The 24294-nt window shown below is 38.6% G+C and overlaps 1 protein-coding gene and 1 long non-coding RNA gene across 3 annotated transcripts in view; one reads left to right on the top strand and one right to left on the bottom strand.

Moving 5' to 3' along the window:
- Positions 1–8893, top strand: part of mettl22 (methyltransferase 22, Kin17 lysine) — a 37765-nt gene extending 28872 nt beyond the window's left edge. Inside the window, exons 9-12 of one of the 2 annotated variants that reach the window (XR_012100752.1) lie at positions 429–531; positions 3072–3240; positions 6334–6481; positions 8794–8893. Coding sequence is in view for 1 of the 2 variants with exons in the window: in XM_073060587.1 (XP_072916688.1) it covers positions 429–531; positions 3072–3240; positions 6334–6381 (320 nt within the window). In the remaining variant the exon portion in view is untranslated. Of the gene's footprint in view, positions 1–428; positions 532–3071; positions 3241–6333; positions 7313–8793 lie in introns of those variants that run through there. The other variant, XM_073060587.1, reaches the window with a different exon arrangement.
- LOC140735478 (uncharacterized) overlaps positions 1–23819 on the bottom strand; it is a 28515-nt gene extending 4696 nt beyond the window's left edge. The window contains exons 1-2 of the long non-coding RNA XR_012100753.1: positions 23161–23819; positions 2818–2875 (exon numbers count right to left, since the gene is read on the bottom strand). This is a non-coding gene — a long non-coding RNA (uncharacterized lncRNA). The remainder of the gene's footprint in view (positions 1–2817; positions 2876–23160) is intronic.
- Positions 23820–24294: the final 475 nt, after the last annotated feature.

Genomic DNA, 24294 nt, shown 5'->3' with positions numbered 1-24294 from the left:
GTACTGTCCATTGTATACAATTTTAGCAGTAATATGCTTTGAGGCTTATATCATAAAATGTTTCTATTATTCTGAAATAGTTAACCCCAAACTTGAGCTATACCACAATTGGTTCACTAGTGTGTTACAGCTGTAATAACATGAACATAAATTACAATAAATCCAATAAATAATCCCAACCAAATTCATCCCAGAATTAACGATGAGATTAAGCAAATGATTTCCACCAATTTCCTGTTATTCTTTATTGTTGAATTGAAGCTTTTTTCCCATTGGATTTAAGTGCTCTTTGAGATTGCCGTGGCGTCTTTATCCCAAATTAGCTGAATCATTTTGGGCTCATTTTAATATTAAGTTTGTTTGTAAAGCATCCCATTAAATACCATGTACATTTAAGTAATTGTATTCCTTCCCTCCTTGTATTACAGTATTCTATGATGATGATTTGACAGATGCATTTTTTCAGACAATCTACAGAATTTTGAGCAATTTGAGAAATCGAAGCACATTATATCTCTCTGTAGAGAAAAGGTAAGTTCAGAAAAGAAATTTACAAGACACAACTTGTAGGAACTGCAGTATCTACATTTTGCAGTTTGGAGTGAAAATCTTAGAGGAAATGCACCAGAAACCTATGTATAACGTTATTTATTGTGCATTAAAGTTTAGTCTAGATCGGCAGTTGACTTTTTAATTAATGCAAGTCATAAAAGTGTTATTACATCAAGGTGGGGACTGGTTTCCTGCTGAGGATAATTCATTTGTGAACATTGCCATATAAACAACTAAGATGACCTTTCAAAATAACTGACTGGGCTGTTATAAAAGTGTCCATAAGTGATCCATATCAGTATGATGGAGAACCTATGCTATAACTTGGATATGAAACTCTTGACAGCTTTACTATAGGGCTTGGATGTGGTGCCATTTATGTGTTTATTAACCACATAAATAGCCATGTGCTTTATTCTTATCTACCCTTAGAAAGACCTAATGAATCACTTAGTTCAGGGGAGATTATGTATAGGTAACAAATAACTTTGCCGGAACCCTTCATATGTCATGAACTATTGAGAAAAATGTGGCCTCTTTTCTCCCTTCGGTGCCCAGAGCTTTTTCCATTTATGTTACTTTATTTCCTTTACTCCAAAATGAGAACATGAGTAACATCAGAAGTACTACCATCAACCCTCAGGCCTGTCCTGCCATTCAATAAGGCAATGGCTGATTGAACCCTGGACCTAAGCCCAGTTTCATACTCGCTCCCCATATCACCTGACACTCTGCTTTTCTATGGTTTTTTTTCTCTTCTCGACATCACTTTATGTTTTTGTCGGTATTATGGCTCTTTTTCTTATTTTTCTGCTTATATTTATTGTTGTCTACTATGGACCATTTGTGTATAAAAAAGAATACCAGTGAAGTTGGCTGGGGTCAAAAAGGTCTGTAAGTTGTAAATCAGCCACAGCTGGTAGGGGATTACAGATTAGTTTCTATCAATCCAGGCTATTTGTTTCCTTCCACTCTGCTAGAGAGTGGCAGATCAGTGAAGTGGTCATTGATATCTTTGTAAATTTAAGAAATAATGTAGTTAAGAAATAAGAAAAGTGATCAAAATAGACTTGGGTAACAAGACATCATTAACATTATTTTGACAAATGCAGCAGCTTATCAATAAAACAGCCAAAACTCAGGCAATTCAATGGTCAGGGGTTTCAAAGTTGCTGAAGCCATGAAACTTCATCCACTGCTTTTAATGCAACCACCAGCTTCAATTTCCTAATATGCCATTGCACAAATACCAAATTGCTTGCAACAATTTCAACAAGAACTGAGAGAAAATCTTCAAAGATTTGACCACTATTATTAAAGTATTGGGTATTTTGAAGACTTGTGATTGTGACAAACCAAAGACAAATTAATGTTCATAATAATTACATCATAGTGCTGTTCCAGAGTTGTCAGAATTTTCTGATAATTTTTTTCAGTTTTCCAGTTTTATGTTTTGCACTATTAATTGTTATTTTAGGATATCACATTTTACAGAATGCAAATCTCAATTTTCTTTTGATCAAGTTACATGATCAAGTTACAATTGGATTAATTCCTGCAACCATTTAAGAGCTTATACTAACAGTGAAAGATACCAGACCAGGGGTTGATTGACAGTGCAGGTTAAATGTATAGCTTTCCTTCATGAGTCAATTCATTAGTAAAACAAATATAAATGTAGTTGTTAGTCCTTTCATTAAATATTAGGAAGGTGGAAATTTACATGGAGCAATGAGTGAAATATCCATAAAGAATATTTGCCATAGACTGTCATAGAATATTTGTCAACTGTCTTCATAGAGGAATTGTTAATGGTTGTGCTCCATTAACATATATTTGATCATATACTGTATATGATTCTGTACTTGACATATGTTTATTTAAAAATTTGACTAGATGTGATTTATTGGTCTGTTAAATAGACATTTTTGTAAGATAACTGAGATATATTTAGAATTAGCCAATATAATTTGCAAATAAGAACGTTTCCTTTAAGAGTTGAAATGGTGGATGAGACCAATTGAATTTGCGAGTCATAGAATCCTTGTTCACAAACAGCATATGATGGCAAATAATTGAAATGTTGGAGATCCCAGAAATAGAGAGGCCCTATGGTAGTTCATATATGTAAATTCATCCGAGGTGGGTTATAAAACATTTTCTCAATCTGTGATTGATTTCCTCAATAAAGAAGGAGCCACGTGATGAGCAGTGAATGCAGCAAGCAAAGTGCTCCCAGGCAGTGTGTTAAACTCGGAACATTACCTCCAGTTCATAAAGGTGTTTTTCCAAATATGCCATCACGATATGAGATTCCAGTCTTCTGTGAAGACACATGATTTAAGATCATCACATCCTTACAGGATAGGCAACTGCATATCTTATAAAAGTGTGAAATTAACCAATTATTCTCCTCATATTTTCTCACCATTTCAATCTATTTTAACACACCTGTAAAAATATTAACAGTAGCTTAATAGTGTGAGAATTTATTAAAATAAAATCATAATTTCTTTCAGACTAAACTTTACATTGAGAAAAATGGATGTTACATGTGATGCATATGATCATTTCCGATTCTGTTTGGCTGAGTTGGAGAACTTGAGTGATGGAAAAACTAAATTTGCTGTAGAACCGGTCAAGCTAATTTTTCCACAGCTTCTTTTTTATGAGCGAGTGGAACAATTGGTAAGTACTTTTAAGTTTGGAGCACACCTAAGGGAAAGAGTTAGTGGTTGGTGAATAATTCAGAAATATAAACATGTGTTTCAGCCTACCATTTTGGATTAGTGGACTCTAGAAACAGAATATACTCTGAAGGGTAAACTTCAAAAAATATTGTGAGAGTAAAAGGTATCTTGCAGAAATAAAATGGAAAAAAAAAATAGTGTCATAATACAGCTATGAATATTAAATTGTCAAACAAGTTCCAGGAAATGCTTTTTTAAAAAGTTAAACACAGAAGTCCAGCATATGTTGGAAACAGATCCTTCAGAAAACTTATCCATGTCAACCAAGTTACCTAAACAGAAATAAAAACAAAATGTTGAAAATACAGGCATTATCTACAGCAATGGAAAAGTGTTAACATAAAGATCGTTGACTCTATTTTTATACAGGACATTAGAGACCTGGAACAAGTTGCCTGGGGAAGTAGTGGACACAGATGCAATAGCAATGTTTTTAAAAAGCATTTAAACAAGTATGTGAGCAGGCAGAGAGTACAGGGATATGGACCATTTGCAGGCAGATGAGATTAGTTTGGATGGACATTACAATCAGTGTGTTCCTGTGCTGTGCTTTTGACTGTTCAGTAAAAATGTTTACTATCATTCCCCTCCACAGATACTGAGTATTTTCTGAAATTTGTACTTTTATTGGGGGTGGAAAAAAAGGATCTAATATTGCAAACTGGGATATAGACCAAACAAAATGATGAATTTAGCATTTACAAGAAAGATGACAAAGAAGTTAGCAACACTGCAAGGGATACAGGAAAACAATAAGAGTTTAAAAAGAATGAAAGTGAACATTTGAGAATGTTAGCAAAACAAAATAAATAAAAATAATGTTTTTGCAAATACAAGTATATTTTTCATGGGGTAGGGCTGCAAAAGATCATGTGTGTAATTGCAAAGAATGAATGACAGAATTGTCAAGATTTCTATCAAAATACAATGGACTGATAAAATGCACTCATGGTATGTTACTTATACATAAATGGCATAGAACTTCACCTGCAGGCTACATAGTTACACAAAGACGGTATTTAGTTCTTTTAGCTTATCCCATCATTTATTTGAGGTCTTAGCTGATCTTGGACCCTTTCCCTCATCCTTTATTATATTTGCTTAAAAACTGTTGATCTCTAATTTAAGTTTAACAATTACCTCAGCCTTAACTACCATTTGTGATAATTACAGCCATCCGTTACCCTTTGCATTTAGAAATGTTTCATAATGAAATTCCTGAAAGACTGGCTTTAAATTTAGACCACGTCCTTTGAAAGTCCCAATCAAAGAATATAGTTTCTCTGTATCTAAACTAGAACCTCTTTTAACTAAAACAAAGTAGACTGAAAGAGCTGAGATATTAAAAATGCTAAAACTTTTAAGAGTTTACTGATAAAGTTAATCGGAATGGGAGCTATTCTAGTAGATGGGAAAACAAGTGCTGATATTATACATAGAATCATAGAACATTACGGCACAGTACGGGCCCTTCAGCCCTCCATGTTGTGATATATATTAGCTATATCAAAATGTTTCATAATTGTGTTTTAAGTGCAGTCAATGTTGCTAATTGGGACGTGCATACAACAAAGTTTTTTAATCAGCTAAACTAATATATAATTCAAAGACATACCTGTAAATTTAAAATTATCTGAGCAACAAACGAAGTAGTTATTCATGAATGAAATATCATATCACACCAATATTGAAAGTCAAATAATATATTTTTAAAAATAAATAAACAAGTAATTGAACAAAGAGAAGTTAAATGACATATGGAGTGGATAGGTCTGAATGTATGGTCACATTGTCCAGTTTAAGAGAATTGTATCTTAATTATAACTAGTTGTATATAATTTTTCATAAATTCTGTTGTATTTCTTTTCTTCTTGTCAATGCCTGCAAGAAAATGAATTTCAAGGTAGTATATAGTAACATATACATAATCTTGATAATAAATTTACTGTTTTGAACTTTAAACTTGTTGTAATTTGAAATGTGACCATCAGTCCACTAGAGGACTGAATGTTAGTGAACTCATCTACATGTTCAATGGAAACAAATTTAAATATTAGAAAATTCTTTGTAAGTTTTTTTTAATTAATCATAAATCTAGTTCTCTATTTTCAAAAATTTGATTGAATATACTGAGCCCACTTTTCTATGAATGCAGCCCAACAACACTGAAGAGTTGTGGAAGGCTACCTGAGCACCTATTTGTATATGAGAGGTGCCTCATGAAGTGAACCATGTAGCAAATAATGATGGACTTCTGGTGATTTAATCTAAGACCCTGCCTCTACAGTACCTTGATAGTTCACCACTGTCAAAAACCCTTGAAGTGTTTTAAAATCTCTGATTAAGACATATAAAAATAATGTATATAGATTTGCATAATTTTGTTTAAAATTTATTAAAATTGCTAAATATTTAAAGTAATAAATTAATTACAGATATTAATGTAAAATAAGCAAATATCTGTCTTCAGTATTTTGTGTTCACCATTGCACTCAATGGTAAACCCAGTGGTAAAGCAGAAAGTCCAATGCACGCAAGCATCTGATTTCCTGCTTATCCCCTGTTACTGTGTTTCTATAAAACTGGATATAAGTTGTACAGGGAGTGGAAGATAGTTTTCATAGTTTTCATTTTCTATGAATGCACCAACTGAAGGAAAGAATAATCTAATCTATGGCATGGCATTGTCTCCGGGGTAAGAATGATAATGACTCCTCTAAGAACCAACAAAATAAATGTGTATAACAAAGAATGGCCACGTTTGAAATTGTATTCAACAGTTAAGATTTAACAAACATAACTGTCATTACTTGCTGAATTATGATTGCCACCTGGTGGTAGTATATTATCAGTGCTTCAATATATATTTAGAGCACACAGTATGTTCATATTATTATTCATTGCTTGCAAGAAAATAATATTGCTTATTCTTAATGGAATTTAACACTATTAATTCTTTTATTTGTTTAGTTTAAAAGTTTTATTTTCATTACAGTAAAGAAATGACTTTTTGTATTTTTTCTTCTTACAGGAATTGTGGAAAATAATTGTTGAACCACTTAGCAGCACACAGCAGTGAAGAGGCTATTCTAATTTGAAAATGCCTGCATCAGTGCTGCTTATTGCTGTTGTTTTGTTAACACTTTAACAGAAGAAAGAAATGAAGTTAATTTTAAATAGTAAGCCACTGTAACTGGTTTACATTATTCAATATTATATTTATAACTACAGCATATGAATTATAGCATATACAATCAAGTTTTTGTTTGAATTGCATTGTCTTTGGATTAAATACTCAGTGAATTTTGCAATGAATACGTCAATACCTCATTAAAATAATAGTAAGAAGAACTTTATAATTTAAAAGTACAAAGCATTACATACAATTTTTCCCTAATAATTTAAGTTATTTTGTTAGTATAAGATAAATGCTGTTTCTAAAATTTAATAATATGACAAAAGAGTGACATTAAAATAATGTTTCAATAATAAATTCTCAGTTCCCAGCCTAAAATATACAAACCTAAATAGAAGTATGTTCCCTTAAAAAGTAATAAATGTTTTTATCAGACAAAATGAATTTCAATTGCTAGTAAGTTATCATATTGATTCAGAGTAATCTTAGAATCTTATTCCACAGAAGGCAGCCTTTAAACCCATTTGTGCCTTTCTGATCACTTTGAAGGAGCTGTTTCTTTATTCCTTCATTGCTGAATTTTACCTATGGTGCTGTTTCAAGTTTATATACAATTCTTGTTTAACTCCTTTCTCTGCTCTGAAGAAAATAACCCTTGTTTCTCCAGTCAACTCATATAGCTATCATTTCTCACCTTTGGTATATTTCTAGAAAATTTTATCTCCACCCTCTCCAAAACCTCAATGTACTACTTCAGCTGCAGTTAAGCATTTTACTATTGTTTGCAAGCTAAGTGTAATTTATTGTGAAACTGGTCTGTACTTTATACAGATATATTTATGAATCTATTTTGGTAATAAAGGATTAAAAGCAACAGTTTGGTTCTGTTATATTTGTCTGCTTTCTGTCATATTTTCCTCTCTGAAGCATTGGAGACTGAGCGGAGATCTGACAGAAGTTTATCAAATTACGAAATGCATATGTAGAGTGGGTTGAATCATTTTTCCAAGTGAAAATGTCAAAGGGCATAGTTTTAAGGTCAGCAGGGGAAAGTTTAAAGACGTGTGAGGCAAGTGGTGCTGGAGGTTGAGGATGAGCTAATAGAAGCAGATACAATAGTGACATTTAATAGGCATTTAGACACACTCATGAACATGCTGTAAATGGAGGCATCTGGATCATGTGCAGGTAGATGGAAATATGTAGTTTAACTTGGCATCATTTTTTCGCACAGATATCATGGGAGAAAGTCAGTTCCTGTGCTGCACTGTTCTATGTTCAATATGTTGTTTTTCCTTGATTTCACTGAATTACTGGAGCAGAAATCATTTTAGTCAGAACAATTACACAGTTGGAATTGGTGTTATCTGTTGAAATTGCACTTTAAATTTAATGAAAACGTTACCACTTTGAAAATGGGTGTAGGGATTATGATACAGTGCCTTGAAACAATATTAAGCCCTTAACCCTTTGTTTACATTAATGAATATGACAACCATGGATTTTGATCAATTTACTAAGAATTTTTATTTGTGAATCACAAGCTCAAATAACAGGAAACATGATAAACTAAAAATTCAAAACCTGAAATGTCAACAGTTGAAAAGTATTAGTCCCCCTTTGCTCATTACTTGGTTGAACCAATTCTTGCAGCTATTACAGCCCATAGTCTTTTTTGGATAAGTCTGTATTAGCTTTGCACAACGTGATAGAGCAAGATTTGCCCACTCCTTGCAAAATTGCTCATGGTGTGCTAGGTTTGTATGGGAGCAGCAGTGGTCACCAAATTTGATGTTGCCAGAAATCTTTGATTGGGTTAAAGTCAAGACTCTGATGGGACCACTCAAGGTCATCAATTTTCTTCACTTGAAGCCACTCTATGGTTGCTCTGGCAGTGTGCTTTGGATCGTTGTCCTGCAGAAAGATGAACTTCCTTCCCAGTTTAAGCTTTCTGACAGAGGCTAGCAAGTTTTTTAATCCAGGTTCTCAATATTTATCAATGTTCATCTTCCCATCAATCCTGATCAGATTTCCAGTCCCTGCTGCTGAAAAGCATGCCCATGGAATGATGCTACCTCCACCGTACTTTACTGTAGGGATGGTGTTACCTGACTGATGTGTACTATTAGATTTATGTCACACATACCACTAAAAAAAAGCATATCCTTGCCTGTAAAGATTTTGCAAAATGTCACTTATAAAATACTGTGAAGATGTGGAAGAAGGTCTTGTGGTTGGATGAGACTAAAGTGGAACTTCTTGGCCACAGCAGTAGGCGATACATGTGGCCAAAGTCTAACACTGCAACACTAGACATTTATAAATATATATCATAGACAAATTAATGTTTTTCAGGTTCATTCTCAAGGATCACCCGTATCAGATCCCTCTAACCATCTTGCAAAAACTTGAGTCACGGTATGCAGTCACTAATGCTCATTGTAAACAGCAGCTGGTAAGTCTGAAATGTATGTGATTAATTAGTCAAACTCACAGTTGCACTAAATAGAAGAATGGCTACTTTTTAAATTACAATACCAAGATACTGGGCATGCTCAGAACTGTACATTTTCTTAAAGAGGATACATAGGGCAAAGTTAACTCTACTACCAGCATCCACTAGAATAATCCTTCTGTTAATTAAAGGATCATTCTAGTCTACTCAGTCTTTATTCCACTATTGAAAGTTTTCATTTTAGATTGACCAACAGATTTGAGTGCGTTGCATGATGCTTTGAGAACTGTGCAACACTATGGTTATGGAACCTTTTGTAGCAGTTAGTTCAAATGGCTGTCAGTCATATGGATTTACTTGCTAGTGTTGATAGTCAACACATTTCATCAAAGCTATATCCTCAGACTGTAATCTCAATTTCTTGTGTTTCTCTACATCAGCTTCCTTGGTTTTGTAGATGTTGATCACCTGCTTCACAAGCTTTTGCTATAAGTTGTTTACTTTAAGGTTGTTCAGAAATAAGCCTAACTAGTGATACTCATGTGTTGAAACCTCTAAAATGTTTGCTTTCCATGACTTCCGTTCAGCTTGATTAATACAAATGATTTTTCTTAACATTCATATGAATCTTTCCTAGTGTTAGGCTACATCACACCACGGCATATCACTCACAGTCCATTGGCCTATGCTAGCGGTTTCACCACTCCTTAAAGACTGCTGTGAGGGCATCACAGCCCAGAGGTCTGATATGAATTGGAGGCCACTGTCAGAGGAACTATCAGATGGCATGCCATACCGAGCAGCCCAGGTGCTGATGAACGTTTGAGCCACGTCTGCGGTCATTGTTTATGCTAGAGGGACAACCTCTGGTCACCTGGTGGTATGGTCCACCATGGTAAGGAGGTGCAAAGGAGGGAGGTTAGAGGACCAGCAACATCCACATTGACATGGTCAAACCGACACACGGGGACTTCAAAAGGTGCAAATGGTTCCTGGACATGTTAGTTAATTTTTGCCCACTGGCACTCTACAAAGGCTGCAGTCTAATCACACGTATCCTTTCTAAGGCCGTGCTACACAAACTATAGTGCAACCAGTTTCTGTGAAGGCTTCCAGCCCGGATGCGTGAGGTCATTTATGGAGTCGTAAACAGTCCGTCTCCAGTTTGCAGGTACTATGGGACAAGGGGGACCAATTGAGACATCGCATGAGAGGAAAACCCAGTTTCTCCAAACTTAATGTCAGCCCAACACAGGCCCATGACTGCTGTTCGGTAAGTCTGGACCTCTGGGTCAGTAGTTTGGTTGGCTGCCATGCCAGCATAGTCAACCCCTATGTGTATGGCTCAATGGCTGGCCATGAGAGGCAATCAGCCATGGCATTATTTTCCCCCTTGACATATCAGTCGTGAATTCTGATAAGTAGGCCAGGTGGTATTGCTGCTATGCAGACCAAGGGTCTGATATTTTGGCTATTGTTTGTGGTCAACAAACGCTGTGACATGGTGAACCTCAAGAAGAAAATGAAAATGGCGGACTGCGAGATAGAGACCAAGAACCTCACGGTCAAACGTGCTGTACGTTCTTTGGGGGGACGAAGCTGCAGACTGAAGAAGGTGAGCATCTACCACACGCCTCCAACCAACTTCATGCACAGCACCCACACCATACTCTGAAATGCCAGTAGTAAAGGCTATCGGTGCATTGGGAAGCAAGTGTGCCATTAGGGTCGTGTTGAAAAGAGCTTGTCTGGTATCATCAAACGTCCAGGCCATGTCCATTGAGCAGTCAAGCACTTGATTAGGAGTTTTGCCTTTTAGCAGACTATACAGGGGAAGCATATGTTCAGCAGCTCACAGGAATTAAGTGATAGAAATTCACCAAGCCTAAAAACTCATGCTGGGTGATGGGAAATCCATAATAGTGGTTACTTTTGATGGGAGGGCTTTTGTATCTTATGCAGAGATGCAATGGCCTAGCAACTCTATGGTTGACAACCCAAGCTGGCATTTAGAAGGGTAAATAATTAACATGTATTGGCTTAAGTGCTTGAAAAGTGTGCAGTGATGCTTTTTTTAAATATACAGCATTTCTATTTTAGCATGTTTTTAAAAATCTATTCAATATACATAGACTGTAATTGATTTACTTGTTTATTTTTTTTAATTTTATTTATTGTTTTTCTCTTCTATATTATGTATTGCATTGAACTGTTGCTGCTAAGTTAACAAATTTCATGTCACATGCCGGTGATAATAAACCGGATTCTGATTCTGATACGTGTTCGGATTTAGATGCACTAATGACAAGTATGTCATCCAGGTAAACAAAAAAGACAATCCAAGTATTTTAATGCAGAATCCATCAACCATTGGAAAGTCCCAAATGGCATGCACAGAAACTCAGAGGCCAAATGGAGTTATCACAGCCATTTTGGGAATGTCCATTGAGCACACAGGCACCTGATGGTAGCCCCTAACTAGAACAACTTTGGAAAATTTAACTTACTGTCTAAATGTGCAGAAAAATCTTGGGTGTGTATGGGACTGAGTACCAGTTGGGGTTGGTGGCCTCATTAAGGTGTTGGTAACAGCCACATTGGCACCAACCACCTTCGGACTTAAGGACGTTATGGAGGGGCAAAGCCCAGGGGCTCTTCAACAGGTGTGCAATACCAAGTCTTTACATATTGGCAGACTCAGCCTTTGCAATTGCTAGATTTTCTGGGTCCTGATTACAGCCGTGAGCATGAACGTAGTGCTTGACCCCATATTTTGTGGCTGTTGTGGAGAATGTGGGCTTGGTGGTGTCTGGGAATTCGCCCAGCAGTTGAGTAAACTCTCATGCTGTAGGGCATGTGCTTACTGGGGGAGCAGGGTAACGACCCAAAGTCCTTGACATCCAAAAGCAGGCAGTTCCTAACATCAATTAATGGTCTTTGGGCACACAGGAAATCTGAACCGAGCAGAGGTGTAGCCACTTTAGCCAGGACAAAGTCCCATGTATAACATCACCCACTGAAGCAAAGCATCACCCTGTAAGTCTGATCCTGCTGCCACTGGAGGCCTCTAGTGAGGTTTCATCACTCTTTGCCTTTGTTTCAATAATCGATTTTGGCAGCATGCTCAAACACGTGTGTAACAGGAAGCATCGCCCCCAAAAGGTCTGTCATGAGCATTAGATGACCCTAGCAGCTAGAACCCAGGGTGCTCACAAACCTCTGATGTCCTGATGTGTTAGCACTGTCGAAGCTGCAAGGCGGTTATATCATTCGTACCGAAGTGAGTGTGGTAAAAACACAGACCCAGCATTGTCTGTTTCGCAGTTGTGGCCCACCTTCTGTTGGGGGCCTTGCTGTCCAGCCTTATTGAGGTAGAGAAAGGAGGAAGAATGATGCACCACTGCTTAGCTGAGTGTAGACTATCAGCCATTTTAGCAAGCTCCCTATAGTCCTTCACAGCTGCATTAGAAAGAACCGTGCAAACTTGATCAGGCATTTGCTGCATGGAAAGTCCTTTAACAATAAAACAAGGATGGTGATTTCCCAGGAAAAGCAGCATGTCATCCATTAGCTCCAATGGCTTAGCATCACTGAAGCCAGGCAAGGAGCCCGCCTGTTTGGTTCACTCAGACACCGATAGTCCAAACGTCTGTAAAAGCTGAGTTTTCAGTGATCAGTATTTATCGTGTTTAGGCAGGTGTTCAAATAGACTCACCACTCTCACAGAAATATGTGGTGTTGTCGGCAGAGATCTCTCACAGTGTGAATTGGGCAAACCAAGCTATAGCATTTTGCTGCCAAACCTCCCACCTCTTCCCACCCTGTCTCTTGTAAAAATACTATTCACTTTTCTCAGTTCCTTTGCAGGGCGGAGGAGCAACAGCTCATATTCTGCCCAGGTAACCTACAACCTGATGACGTGAACACTGATTTCTCCTTCCAGAAAATATTTTTCCCTTCCTCTTCCCTCTCCCCCTGTTCTCTTACCTCTTCTCCTTACTTGCCTATCACCTCCCCCAGTGCCCCTCAATCTTCCCTTTCTCCCATGGTTCACTCGCCTCTTCTATCGGATTCCTTCTTCTTCAGCCCTTTATCTTTCCCACCACCAGGATTCACCTATCACCTCCTGGTTAGTCCTTTATCCCTCTTCCCCCCCACCTTTTTATTCTGGCATTTTACCCCTTCTTCTCCAGTCCTGAAGAAGCGTCTCGGCCTGAAGCATCGATTTTTAATTCATTTCCAAAGATGCTGCCTGACCTGCTGAGTTCCTCCAGCAGTTTGTGGGTGTTACTCTGGATATACAGCATATGCAGAATCTCTTGTGTTAATGAAAAGCAAATGATCACCGGAGTGCAAATCTGCAGAATCAGCAGTAATTTTAATCCGTGGACCTTTGATTACTCTCAAGTGCATATTGATTGATTGACTGATGGCATTGTGTTTGTTTAACACACTAGACAGAGTCACTGAGTAGTACCATACAGAAACAGGCCTTTCAGCCCATTTAGTTCATGCCAAACTACTATTCTGTCTAGTCCCATAAACCTGCACCTGGACCATAACACTCCATACCCATCCCATCCATGTACGTACCCAAATTTCTCTTCACTGTTATAATCAAATGCACATCCACCACTTCCGATGGTAGCTCATTCCACAGTCTTACCACTCCCTGAGTGAAGTTACACCATAGACCAGAGGACATAGGTGAGAATTATATTCCCCTTAAATATTTTATCTTTCACCTTTAACCTATGACCTCTAGTTCTTGTCTCACCCAACCACAGTGAAAAAGCCTGTTTGCATTTACTCTATCTGTATCCCTTCATTATTTTGTGTATCTCTACCAAACCTCCCCTCATTCTCTTATGCTCCAGGGAATAAAATGTTAACCTTTTAAACCTTTTCTTATAACTCAAATCCCGGCAACATTCTTGTAAATTTTCTCTGCACTCTTTCAATCTTACTGGTATTCTGTATTTGTTGAATTTGTGTTCATTCAAATAGTTTATTCCTGGAACCGTTTCTTCTCCTTAACAATTGCTAGTTTTTATGAATCCTTGATTACCTTAGCGAACAATGTTTATAATATGGAGACATGAATCTGGAGCAACAAGCAATCTCCTGGAGAAGCTTAGCAGTTGGAGCAGACTCTGGGAGGTGAGGGAGGGAAGAAAGAATCGGCCATGGTGGCACAGCGTGGTAGCAATGCTTTACAGAGCCATTGATCGCCAGTTGTAGTTCAATTCCTGCCGCTGTATGAAAGGTGTTTATACATTCTCTCCATGACCGCACGGGTTTCCTCCAGGTGCCTTGGTTTCCTCCCACATTCCGGACATGTGGCTTGGGCCAGTGAGTTGTGGGCATGCTATGTTTGTGCCAGAAGCATGGCAACACTTGTGGACTGCCCCCAGCACTATCCTAAGGTTCTGTTACTCTTTCACACAAGTGGTGCATTTCACTGTATCAGAGATTCAATATACACGTGACAAATAAAGCAAATCTTAACCGTACAAAATCAAGGTGGGCTGAAACCCTGCACACAAAATGTCAACAATTCCTTACACCTGCCCCGTAAATGCTGTAAGACCTCCTATGTTCCACCAGCAGGTTATATTTTTCTGTCTTAATATATTCCATTAGCAACTGACATGAAAGTGCAATTACCTCATATCACAGATTAAGAGGTAGGTGCAGTTATACGGTAGTTATAAACACGCAAATATTATATTTGTGACATCACAAGAGGGTGAACCATTTCCTTTTGTGTTGATTACATCACTTATGAATAGAGACAGAACAACATCTTACTTCGCTGAAGCTTCAGCTTCATTAATGTCATTGCTTTGGGGCAGAGTTCATTTTACATTAGTAAAGTGCTACTCTGGCCTTCACATCTAGTATGATGAAGGCATTGTATGTGGGGTGTTGGTAATATGAAGAGCTGATGCTATATCAAAACTCAACAGAATATTACAATCACTTGCAATTATACAGTTGTATTAACACTTGGATTTGACGATCAAGTGTATGAAAATAATCCCCATGAGGATATTGTGTTTACCTCATTGTAAGGAATTATCGAGGCAGTTTTGCACTATAAAGGTAAGTGAATTTTATTGAAAGTTTGATCACAAGTCAGGTTGGCAAATGCACTTTTATCAACCAGTGACTTACAGATGTTTACTTCTCCTGTAGTTGAGTCCTGATAAATATAGTAAGTAAGAAATCTATACTAAAGATGATTTGAATTGTTGCAGATATTTCTATTGATTTCAGTATTCACTATGTCATCTGATGAGTTCTAAGACACTGTGTAACAAGTGTCCATGAAATGTTTAAGCTATACCACAGTAAGTGGCAGGGCACTCTACTTTGTAAAAATAACTGCCACCACACCAAAAGCATGATTTTGAGTTCTGCCTGTCTCGTAATTCTGACTATTGTTCTCTATTTATGGTTTAGAGCAAGCAACTCTGCTCAAGTGTTTGTCTTTTGGTCTGAACTCCTTTAGAAAAATGATTTTGAAACTCAGCTGCACTATTCTCTAAAATGAAAAGGTTTTTGCTAATTCAAGCATCTTGAGCAGTTTGATATCCTTTCAATTGGCTTCCCTGTGAAGTTGTTTTGATGTACTGTACATCCTTCACTGATATATGCTTTCAATGCTTGCTCAAAATTAGAAGATTCACATTTTACAGCAGTTTGTCTCAGATACAATGTTAATCAATTGTTGTGGTTGCTTCTTACCTTAAATGACAACACAAATGTATTGCAAGCCAGATTATGTTGTGTAGTGCAGCTTTTGTATGTTTCCATATAATTTACAGTTGTGGGCTGAAATGATTATATAAATACACTACAATTCTTTACCATATATAACGTCCAATTTTTTCAAACAAATATGTCTTCACTTCCTCTCCCCTTTCAATATTAAATGAGACTACTTCCCATCATGATTTCCTGATTAACTGTTCCGTTTGCTCTCCCCACACCTCTTGTCCATGCAATTACTGGAAATGCATTACCTACCCTTTTACCTCCATCTTTTTCCTTAGCCCAGCACCCAAACAACCTTTCCAGTTGAAGCAGCATTTTATTTTTTGCATTTCTTCCAGATTGGTGTATTCAATTCACGGTTTGTGATGAGATTTGTGAATTAAGGAAACCAAACAGAGTGGATGACCACTTTGCTTAATGCCATCATTCAGTCAGAGGGGAAACCAGGAATGTGTCACCATAATTCTGCATCCCCCCCCATTCTGACTTCCATCCTGATGGACCAAGCCCATTGTAAGTTAGAGGAATGTGACTGCCCTTAAAATTCAACAGTTTCAGATTACCAGCTTTTCATTACTTTATCAGAATAGGTTGGTTCTGCTGTAAAGTCACCCACCTTTCCATAGATGCTGACTGGCTTTCTGGGTATCTCCTTAAGCCTCTTTTGTTTCAGATATTCTGTATTTCGAGTCTCATGTTTCAAGTATGTTTTTCCATTTTTTTAATTCTCTGTCTGAACAATCTGATTCACATTTTAACTAGATGTCAATTGTATCACTCAGATGATGCTGATCTCCACCCTATCACAGAGATTCCCTTTCCTCTCTCCATCCCACCGCCATCCTCTACTGCCCCCCACCCCACCCCCATCCCCCAAATAAATAGTTTTTCTTATTTTATCATTCCTCCAGTTTTGGAAAGGCCACTGTTCTGAAACATTAACTGTGTTTCTCTTTTCATGAAATGCTGCTTGACATACTGAGTACTGTAAGGACTTTTTGTTTTCATTTCAACTTCCCAGCATCAGCTATTATTTGATTTTCAGTGTCGTCTTCCATATCTGATTTATGATTCTAAATCTTGTCACTACCCCTTCTGGCCTATAAAGAGTCCTTGAAAGTGAGTCCATTAGTATTGGGAGCAGTTCAGTGATTGGATATGTGAAGTTGAGAGACATTATCCACTGGTTCAAGAGCATGATGATAAAGGTGTAATAACTGTTCCTGAGCCTGGTGGTCCTGAGGCTCCTGAACCTTCTCCCTGATAGGAGTAGTGAGAAGAGAGCATGTCCTGAGTAGTGGAGGTCCCTGATGATGGTTGCTGCTTTCCTGCAGCACCATTCCATGTGGATATGCTCAATGGGAGGGAGGACTTTACCCGTGATGGACTGGGCCATATCCACTACTTATTCTAGGATTTTTCCGTTCAAGGGCATTGGTGTTTCCATACCAGGCTTTTATACAGCCAGTCAACATACTGTCCATTACACATCTATAGAAGTTTGTCAAAGTTTTAGATGTTATGCTGAATCTTCACAAACTCCTGAAGAAGTAGAGGTGCTTCTGTGTTTTTTTTGTTTTTGCACTTACGTGCTGAGCCCAGGAGAGACAGACAGACAGACATACTTTATTGATCCCAAGGGAAATTGGGTTTCGTTACAGCTGCACCAACCAAGAATAGTGTAGAAATATAGCAATATGTACAGCAAATATAGCAGGTCCTCCAAAAATAATAACACCAAGGAATTTAAAGATGCTGGCACTCTCCACCTCTGATCCTCCGATGAGGACTGGCTCATGGATCTTTGGTTTCCTTCTCCTTAAGTAAATAATTAGCTCCCTGGTCTTGCTGACATCAAGTAAGAAGCTGTTGTATTACACAGTACTGTTGCTATATATATGTAAGTGATGATAAACCTAATTCTGATGTGGGTCTCTATTGTAGATTGAGAGTGCAAAGGGGGCAAGAAGAAGGGAATCATGGTTGGGAAAGGGGGAAGGAAAATGGGAGGGAGCAGGAAGCACTGGAGAGACATTCTGTAACGATCAGTAAACTAATTGTTTGGAACCAAATGACCTTGCCTGGTGTCTCAGGTTTGGATATGTCTGCACTCGCACCACCCTCCCCCCCCCCCCCCCTGCCCCTGGCACTGCTTCTCTGCCACCTGTCCCACACCCTTCCCACGGCGCTCCATCTTCGCTATTCCCAGCATCCTTTGCTCCCACCAGATTTACAACTTGCTCTCCATTCTGCAGCTCTACATTGACGAATACTGCACTGTGTGCAAAAGTCATGAACTGTTCAGATATCTGACGACAGGGGAAGAAGCTGTTCGTAAATCGTTGAGTGGGGGGGGGGGGGGTTCCGTCTCCTGTACCTCCTCCATGAGGATAGTAATGAGGAGAAGGCATGTCCTGGATGGTGAGGGCCTTTAATGATGAATGCCACCTTCCTGAGGCACTGCCTTATGATGATGTCCTTAATGGTGGGAGGGTTCTGTCTGTGATGGAGCTGGCAGTCTCTACAACTGTCTGTAGCCTCTTTTCTTTCATTCATGTGCATTGGAGTGTCCATACCAGACAATCATGCAACCAGTCAGAATGTTCTTTGGTGACATACCAATTCTCATCAAACCCCTAATGCTGTCAAGCTGCCAGCATGCCTTCTTCATGATTGTATCAATGTGCTGGGCTCAGAGACAGAGTGCTAGTGCAAATTCTCTCGACTTCCCCTTCCGAAAATCCACAATCAATTTCTTGGTTTTGCTAGCATTAAGTGCAAGACTGGTGTTGCAACAACTCTCAACCAACCAAATTGTCTCACTCCTGTATGCCTCATCGCCATCTGACACAACCTCAACAACATGCAACAACAGTGGAGTCATCTGTGAATTAGATGATGGCATTTGAGTTATGCTTAGCCACACTGATAGGAAGTAGAGCAGTGGAATACCCACACATCTTTCAGGTATGCCCGTGTTGATTATCAATGAGTAGATGTTATTACCAATCCGTACTGACTGTGGTCTCCCAATGAGGAAGGTGAGGATCCAACTGCAGAAGGAGATACAGAGACCCAGGTGTAGAAGTCTTAAAATGTATTAAAATTCTTACAGGGTATTAAAAAATGCACGACTTCTTATAAGATCAAAAACCCAGGGACAAAATATTTGGCACTATACTATGCATTTTAAATGCTCTGGTTGTTAAATTGATTCAAAAATAACACAAGCAAATGATGGCATAAATCGTGAGCGGCATAACAATGAGGTTGTTGGCCTTTATGTGACTAAAGTCCACTAGAAATGTGAAGGGCAAGTGTATTGTGTTATCAGTCATTGTAAAAAGTACTGCCGATTTGCAGAGTCATTTTGGAGCTCAGCAGCCTCATTCTTAACCACTCAGCTGAACGTGCTAAAAATGAATCATCATAAGGTTAATTATAAATTAATTTGTACTTTCCATTACTATGATTGTACAAGGGTTGTTGCTTTCTAGAGATTATAATAGTTGTTCAAGTCCACAGTTTTATCTTAAAGCATAGTAAGTACTAAATGACTTTGTCCTGATTTCAAATATTTTGCATAAACAGCTGCTTACAAATATGAGTACATTAATTCATCGCCATTGTCTTGCTACTTCTGGATAATTGGAGATATAAATAAAAGACATGTAGATCAGGGTATTGTGCTAGAAGAGGGAGGAGAAGAGCACATGGTATTGGGTTAATTGTCAGGTGCAAGGAGAAGTATTCTCAACACAATGCCATATCCAGCTAGTCTGTTCGGGGCATAGCTCTACAATACAAACCTCACTGAGGAGTAATGTGTGAGACATTTGTGCTTTACAAGGGTATTCCCACTTAAATGTGGGCTTACTGTAGTCACAAATCTAACCACAGAGAAGGATGGAAACCATTTTCCATGTCTCATGACCTTGAACTTTTATGTAGCAGACTCTGTCCAGGCCAGAGCTAGAGATATCTTCAACATTTCCATCCATTGTTACATATGAAGTGCCACTAACACAAACCATTGAAAGGAAGCTGACTACCTGCTAGTGTAGCAATTAACGTAACGCTATTCGAGCACTAGTGACCATGGTTCATTTCCACTGCTACCTGTAAGGAGCTTGTACACTCTCCCGCAACTGCATGAGTTTCTTCCAGGTACTCTGATTTCCTCCTGCTTTCCAAAGTATGCAGGATAGTAGGCTAATTGGTCACATGGATGTAATTAGGTGGCACAAGCTTGTTGGTCTAGAAGAGCCTGTTGCCGTGCTGTATCTCTAAATAAAACAAGTTCTGGACCAGCTCGTTGAAAGGCAAAAGACCACGAATAGAGTGGAAGCAGGGGAATCTTAGAACTTGTCAACTTAAAAATAAAATGAGGATTCACGGATTTGTGCTTCATCGGTTCATGGTTATAGATCCCTTACCAATTCTGCTAAACCCCGGTCTGAAACCAGCCATGAATGCCCCCCATCTGTGTTGCCAGCCTTTGAATGAAGAGCATAGACAGACTCCAGCTTGACCTCTAATATCCCACATTCCTGTCCTTAATCAGATTTGTGCACAAGAGAAATTGGCTGATGCAGCAATGTTAATGCTGTACAGCACTATCAGAAACATAACTTTTCAGATGGGGCATTCAAGCTTGACTGCTCTGTTGAGGTGGATAGAAGAGATCGTGTGGTACTTTTCTGAAGAAGAGCAGATGTGTTGTCAAACTTCTCCCCCAATCAACATTTCTAGAACAGTTTTGCTAGTCATGATCATATTCCTATAAATAGGACCGTGTGCGCAAATTGACAGTTGTTTACAACTTTGTCAATAATTCCACTACTAAAAGCAAAACCTTAGCTTGAAAACAACTGCTGAAGTATTCTAAAAGAAGCATTATAAATGTGGGAATCTTTGGATTGCATGGGAACAGATGCATTAGGTGTATAAAAAAGTTTGATTTCAGCATTGAAGCAATACAGTATATGCTGAGAACCTAGACAAGTTTTAATTAGAGCCTACCTGATAACTATTTTCAAGAGAATCAAAGGTTTTATCTCCCAGCATAGATCTATGGATGAGAAATGCATTACTTAAACTGCCAAAACTTCTTAACTTAATCTTTACTGATTATATTAAATTTAACTTTTTGACCCCTTGTTTTGGCGACCCTGAAGCTGTTAACCAAGAAACTAGCTTTTTCTTGTGAAATCATCACAATAAACTACAAGTCATGTGGTAAAGAGTGTTTATTGAAGCTCATAACAAGGTGAAGGAGTGCTGTCACAGGCAGCTTCCATCATCAAGGAAACCCACCATCCAGGCCGTGCTCTCTTCTCGCTGCTGCCATCAGGAAGAAAGTACAGGAACTTCAGGACCCACACCAATAGGTTCAGGAACAATCTGTACTCCTCAACTGTCAGGCTCTTGAACTAGTGGAGATAACGTCATTTACCCTATCACTGAACTGTTCCCACTACCTATGAACTCACTTAAGAACTCTTCATCTCATGATCATGATTTTATTCCCTATTATTATTATTATTATTAATTTTTTTAATTTTGTATTTGCAAAGCATGTTGTCTTTTGCACATTAGTAGGTTGTCCTGTTGGATGCTGTCTTTCATTGATTCTAAGGAAGAAAAATTCTGCAGACACTGGAAATCCAAAGCAGAACACACAAAATGCTGGAGGAACTCAGCAGGTCATGTAGCATCTATGGAATAAATAAACATTTGAGGTTTCGGGGCAAGACCTTCTTCAGAATTGGAAAGGAAGGGAGAAGACACCAGGATAAAAAGGTGGGAGGAAAGGAAAGGGGATAGCTGGAAGGTGATGGATGAAGGTGGGTGGGTAGAAAAGGTAAAGAGATGGAGAGGAAGGAGTCTGATAGGAGAGGAGAGTGGACCATAGGAGAAAGGGAAGGGGGAGGCAATAGACAGGTGGGAAAAGGTAAGAGGCTAGAGTAGGAAAGAGGCGAGGGGGAGGAAAAGACTTTTTTTTACCAGAAGGAGAAAACACTATTCATGCTATCAGGTTGGAGGCTACCCAGATGGAATGTAAGATGCTGTTCTTTGATCCTGAGGGTGGTCTCATTGTAGCACAAGAGGAGGTCATGGACCGCCATTTTGGAACCAGAATCGAATGGGTGGTTCATTGACTCCATTGTGTTTCTTGGATTTACTGTGTAGGTCTGCAAGAAGGTGAAGCTCAGAGTTGTATTTGGTGACATACATGTACTTTGATAATAAATTTACTTTGATCTTTGAACTTTAAATGTTTGTTGCATAAATGCTTCAACTAACATAAAAAATTTAATCAGAGTTAGTAATCATTGGAATAGCAAATTATTAATAAATAAAGTTATTTATCAGAGCAAGTACCAAAAGTTGGTGAACCATTTTAAAAGCATGGCACGGTTTGGATTATCTTTATTCTTTGTGATGCAACAAATAGCTTCTGGAGTGTTGCAACAATGAATCCCTCTCAGCAGGATTTACTTCATTTCTACTTCATTTCCACTTTGTATTCACCAACTGTGCTCTCTTCTCCCAACATCAAACTGTAGTTAAAGCTGCCTTAACTTTGACACTAAAAATTTAAAGTCACCACAATCTAGTTTCAACCTATGACGTTCTTTAAAGCTTCTTGCCTCCAGAATGAGTCTTTCTATTAATGCTCACTAATGGTTCTTATAGATGGTTAAGAGGAATGAGACTGCTGCTTTTTAATATGGAGTGACTGAGAAGCATTAGTTCTTCCTCCAAACATGAAGAAAATTCATGTCTCTTAAGGACTTGTCTTTTTTTGGATTGATCTTCTAAAACAAGTTTCTCTTTCACAACCTTCCGTGAACCCAAGCAATGTATTGTGAATTTAAAGCCTGCATTTAATAATTGGAAGGCTGTATTATCTACTAATTTGCCATTTGGAATTCAATAAATGAACTACAAACGTTTGTAGGTAGGTATAAACAGTTTATAGAATATTCTCCTCATGGAAGGATGTACACAATGATACATAATGTACATGCTGGTTCTTGGAGATGCATATGACCCTTACCATTCTATATCATTTATGTCCACGCACTTATATAAAATCACATAATACTATGTTTAAAAGGTTAGTGGGAATGGAGGAGCTATGCCAGTCCTTGCACTTCCCCAGAGCAAACCTTTGCCCTGATTTATCTCAGAAAGAAAACTTTTTCGTCAATTTTTACAAACTGCGTAAATATTTCTTGATTTAATAAATTATTTTGGAACCCAAGAAGTTATAAGTAATGGATTTAAACTGCAGAGTGCCATAGTGGGCGGCAAGTAAATGCAAAATAATAAGGACCTTGGTTTGGATGTGTCCCAATACAAAATTTTGTAGTTAAAATGGCACAAATTTAAAGATCAGCAAAACTATGGCCTTTAATCAATTTGAGCTCAGCAACTTAACAACAGCTTCACTATACTGACTCAATATGAATTTGTACTACCTGTATCCAGCTTGCATTTTAACAGCGGACAATTCACGTTATGTCCTTTCTCAATTGTTCTTCATTGCTGCCCTTGCTGAATAGCTAGAGGAACTTGTATTTATTTCATACATCCACATCTCTTCCTCACCAGCTACTAAAGAATTATGACATCACAGTGAGAGACCTATCAGCTCTTTGATCCCATGAAAAGATGGCACCAGTGAGCAACAGCTATTTTTCATCCGTCCTTCCCCACTAATCTCCCTCCTGGCACTTATCCTTGCAAGCGGAACAAGTGCTACACCAAACCCTACACCTCCTACCTCACTATTATTCAGGGCCCCAAACAGTCCTTCCAGATGAGGCGACACTTTACCTGTGATTTTGTTGGGGTCATTTACTGTCTTCGATGCTCCCAGTGTGACCACCTGTATATTGGTGAGACTTAACGTAGATTGGGAGACTGCTTCGCCAAGCATCTACGCTCCAACTGCCAGAACAAGCGGGATCTCCCAGTGGTCACCCATTTTAATTCCACTTCCCATGCCAATATGTCCATGCTTTCCTCCACTGTTGTGATGAGGCCACACTTAGTTTGGAGGAACAACACCTTACATTCTGTATGGGTAGCCTCCAACCTGATGGCATGAACATCGATTTCTCAAACCTCCAGTAATGCCTTTCCTCCCACCTCACCATTTCCCATCCCCTTTCCCCTCTCTCATCTCCTTGCCCACCCATTGCCTCCCTCTGGTGTTCTGGTGCTCCTCCCCCGCCCCTTTTTTCTTTCTTCCATGGCCTCTGTCTCTTTCACCAATCAACTTCCTAGATCTTTGCTTCATCCCTTCCCCTCCAAGTTTCACCTATCACCTGGTGATTCTTTCTCCCCTCCCCCTACCTTTCAAACCTACCCCTCAGCTTTATTTCTCCAGTCCTGCCGAAGAGTTTCATCCTGATACGTTGGCTGAGCTTTTTTCCATAGATGCTGCCTGGCCTGCTGAGTTTCTCCACAGCATTTTGAGTGTGTAGCTATGTTTTGCAGACTGCTCACAAAACTACTGGTGACTCTGGTAGTTACACTTCTTCAGAATTGCAATCACTGCAGTCTGCAGCCTGCAATTTCCCTTCTAAGGATGTTCTTTCGAACTGACT

The sequence above is a fragment of the Hemitrygon akajei genome, chromosome 11, assembly GCF_048418815.1.
Source record: "Hemitrygon akajei chromosome 11, sHemAka1.3, whole genome shotgun sequence".
Taxonomy (NCBI): Eukaryota; Metazoa; Chordata; class Chondrichthyes; order Myliobatiformes; family Dasyatidae; genus Hemitrygon; species Hemitrygon akajei.
This window is presented reverse-complemented; position numbering and strand designations above follow the sequence as displayed.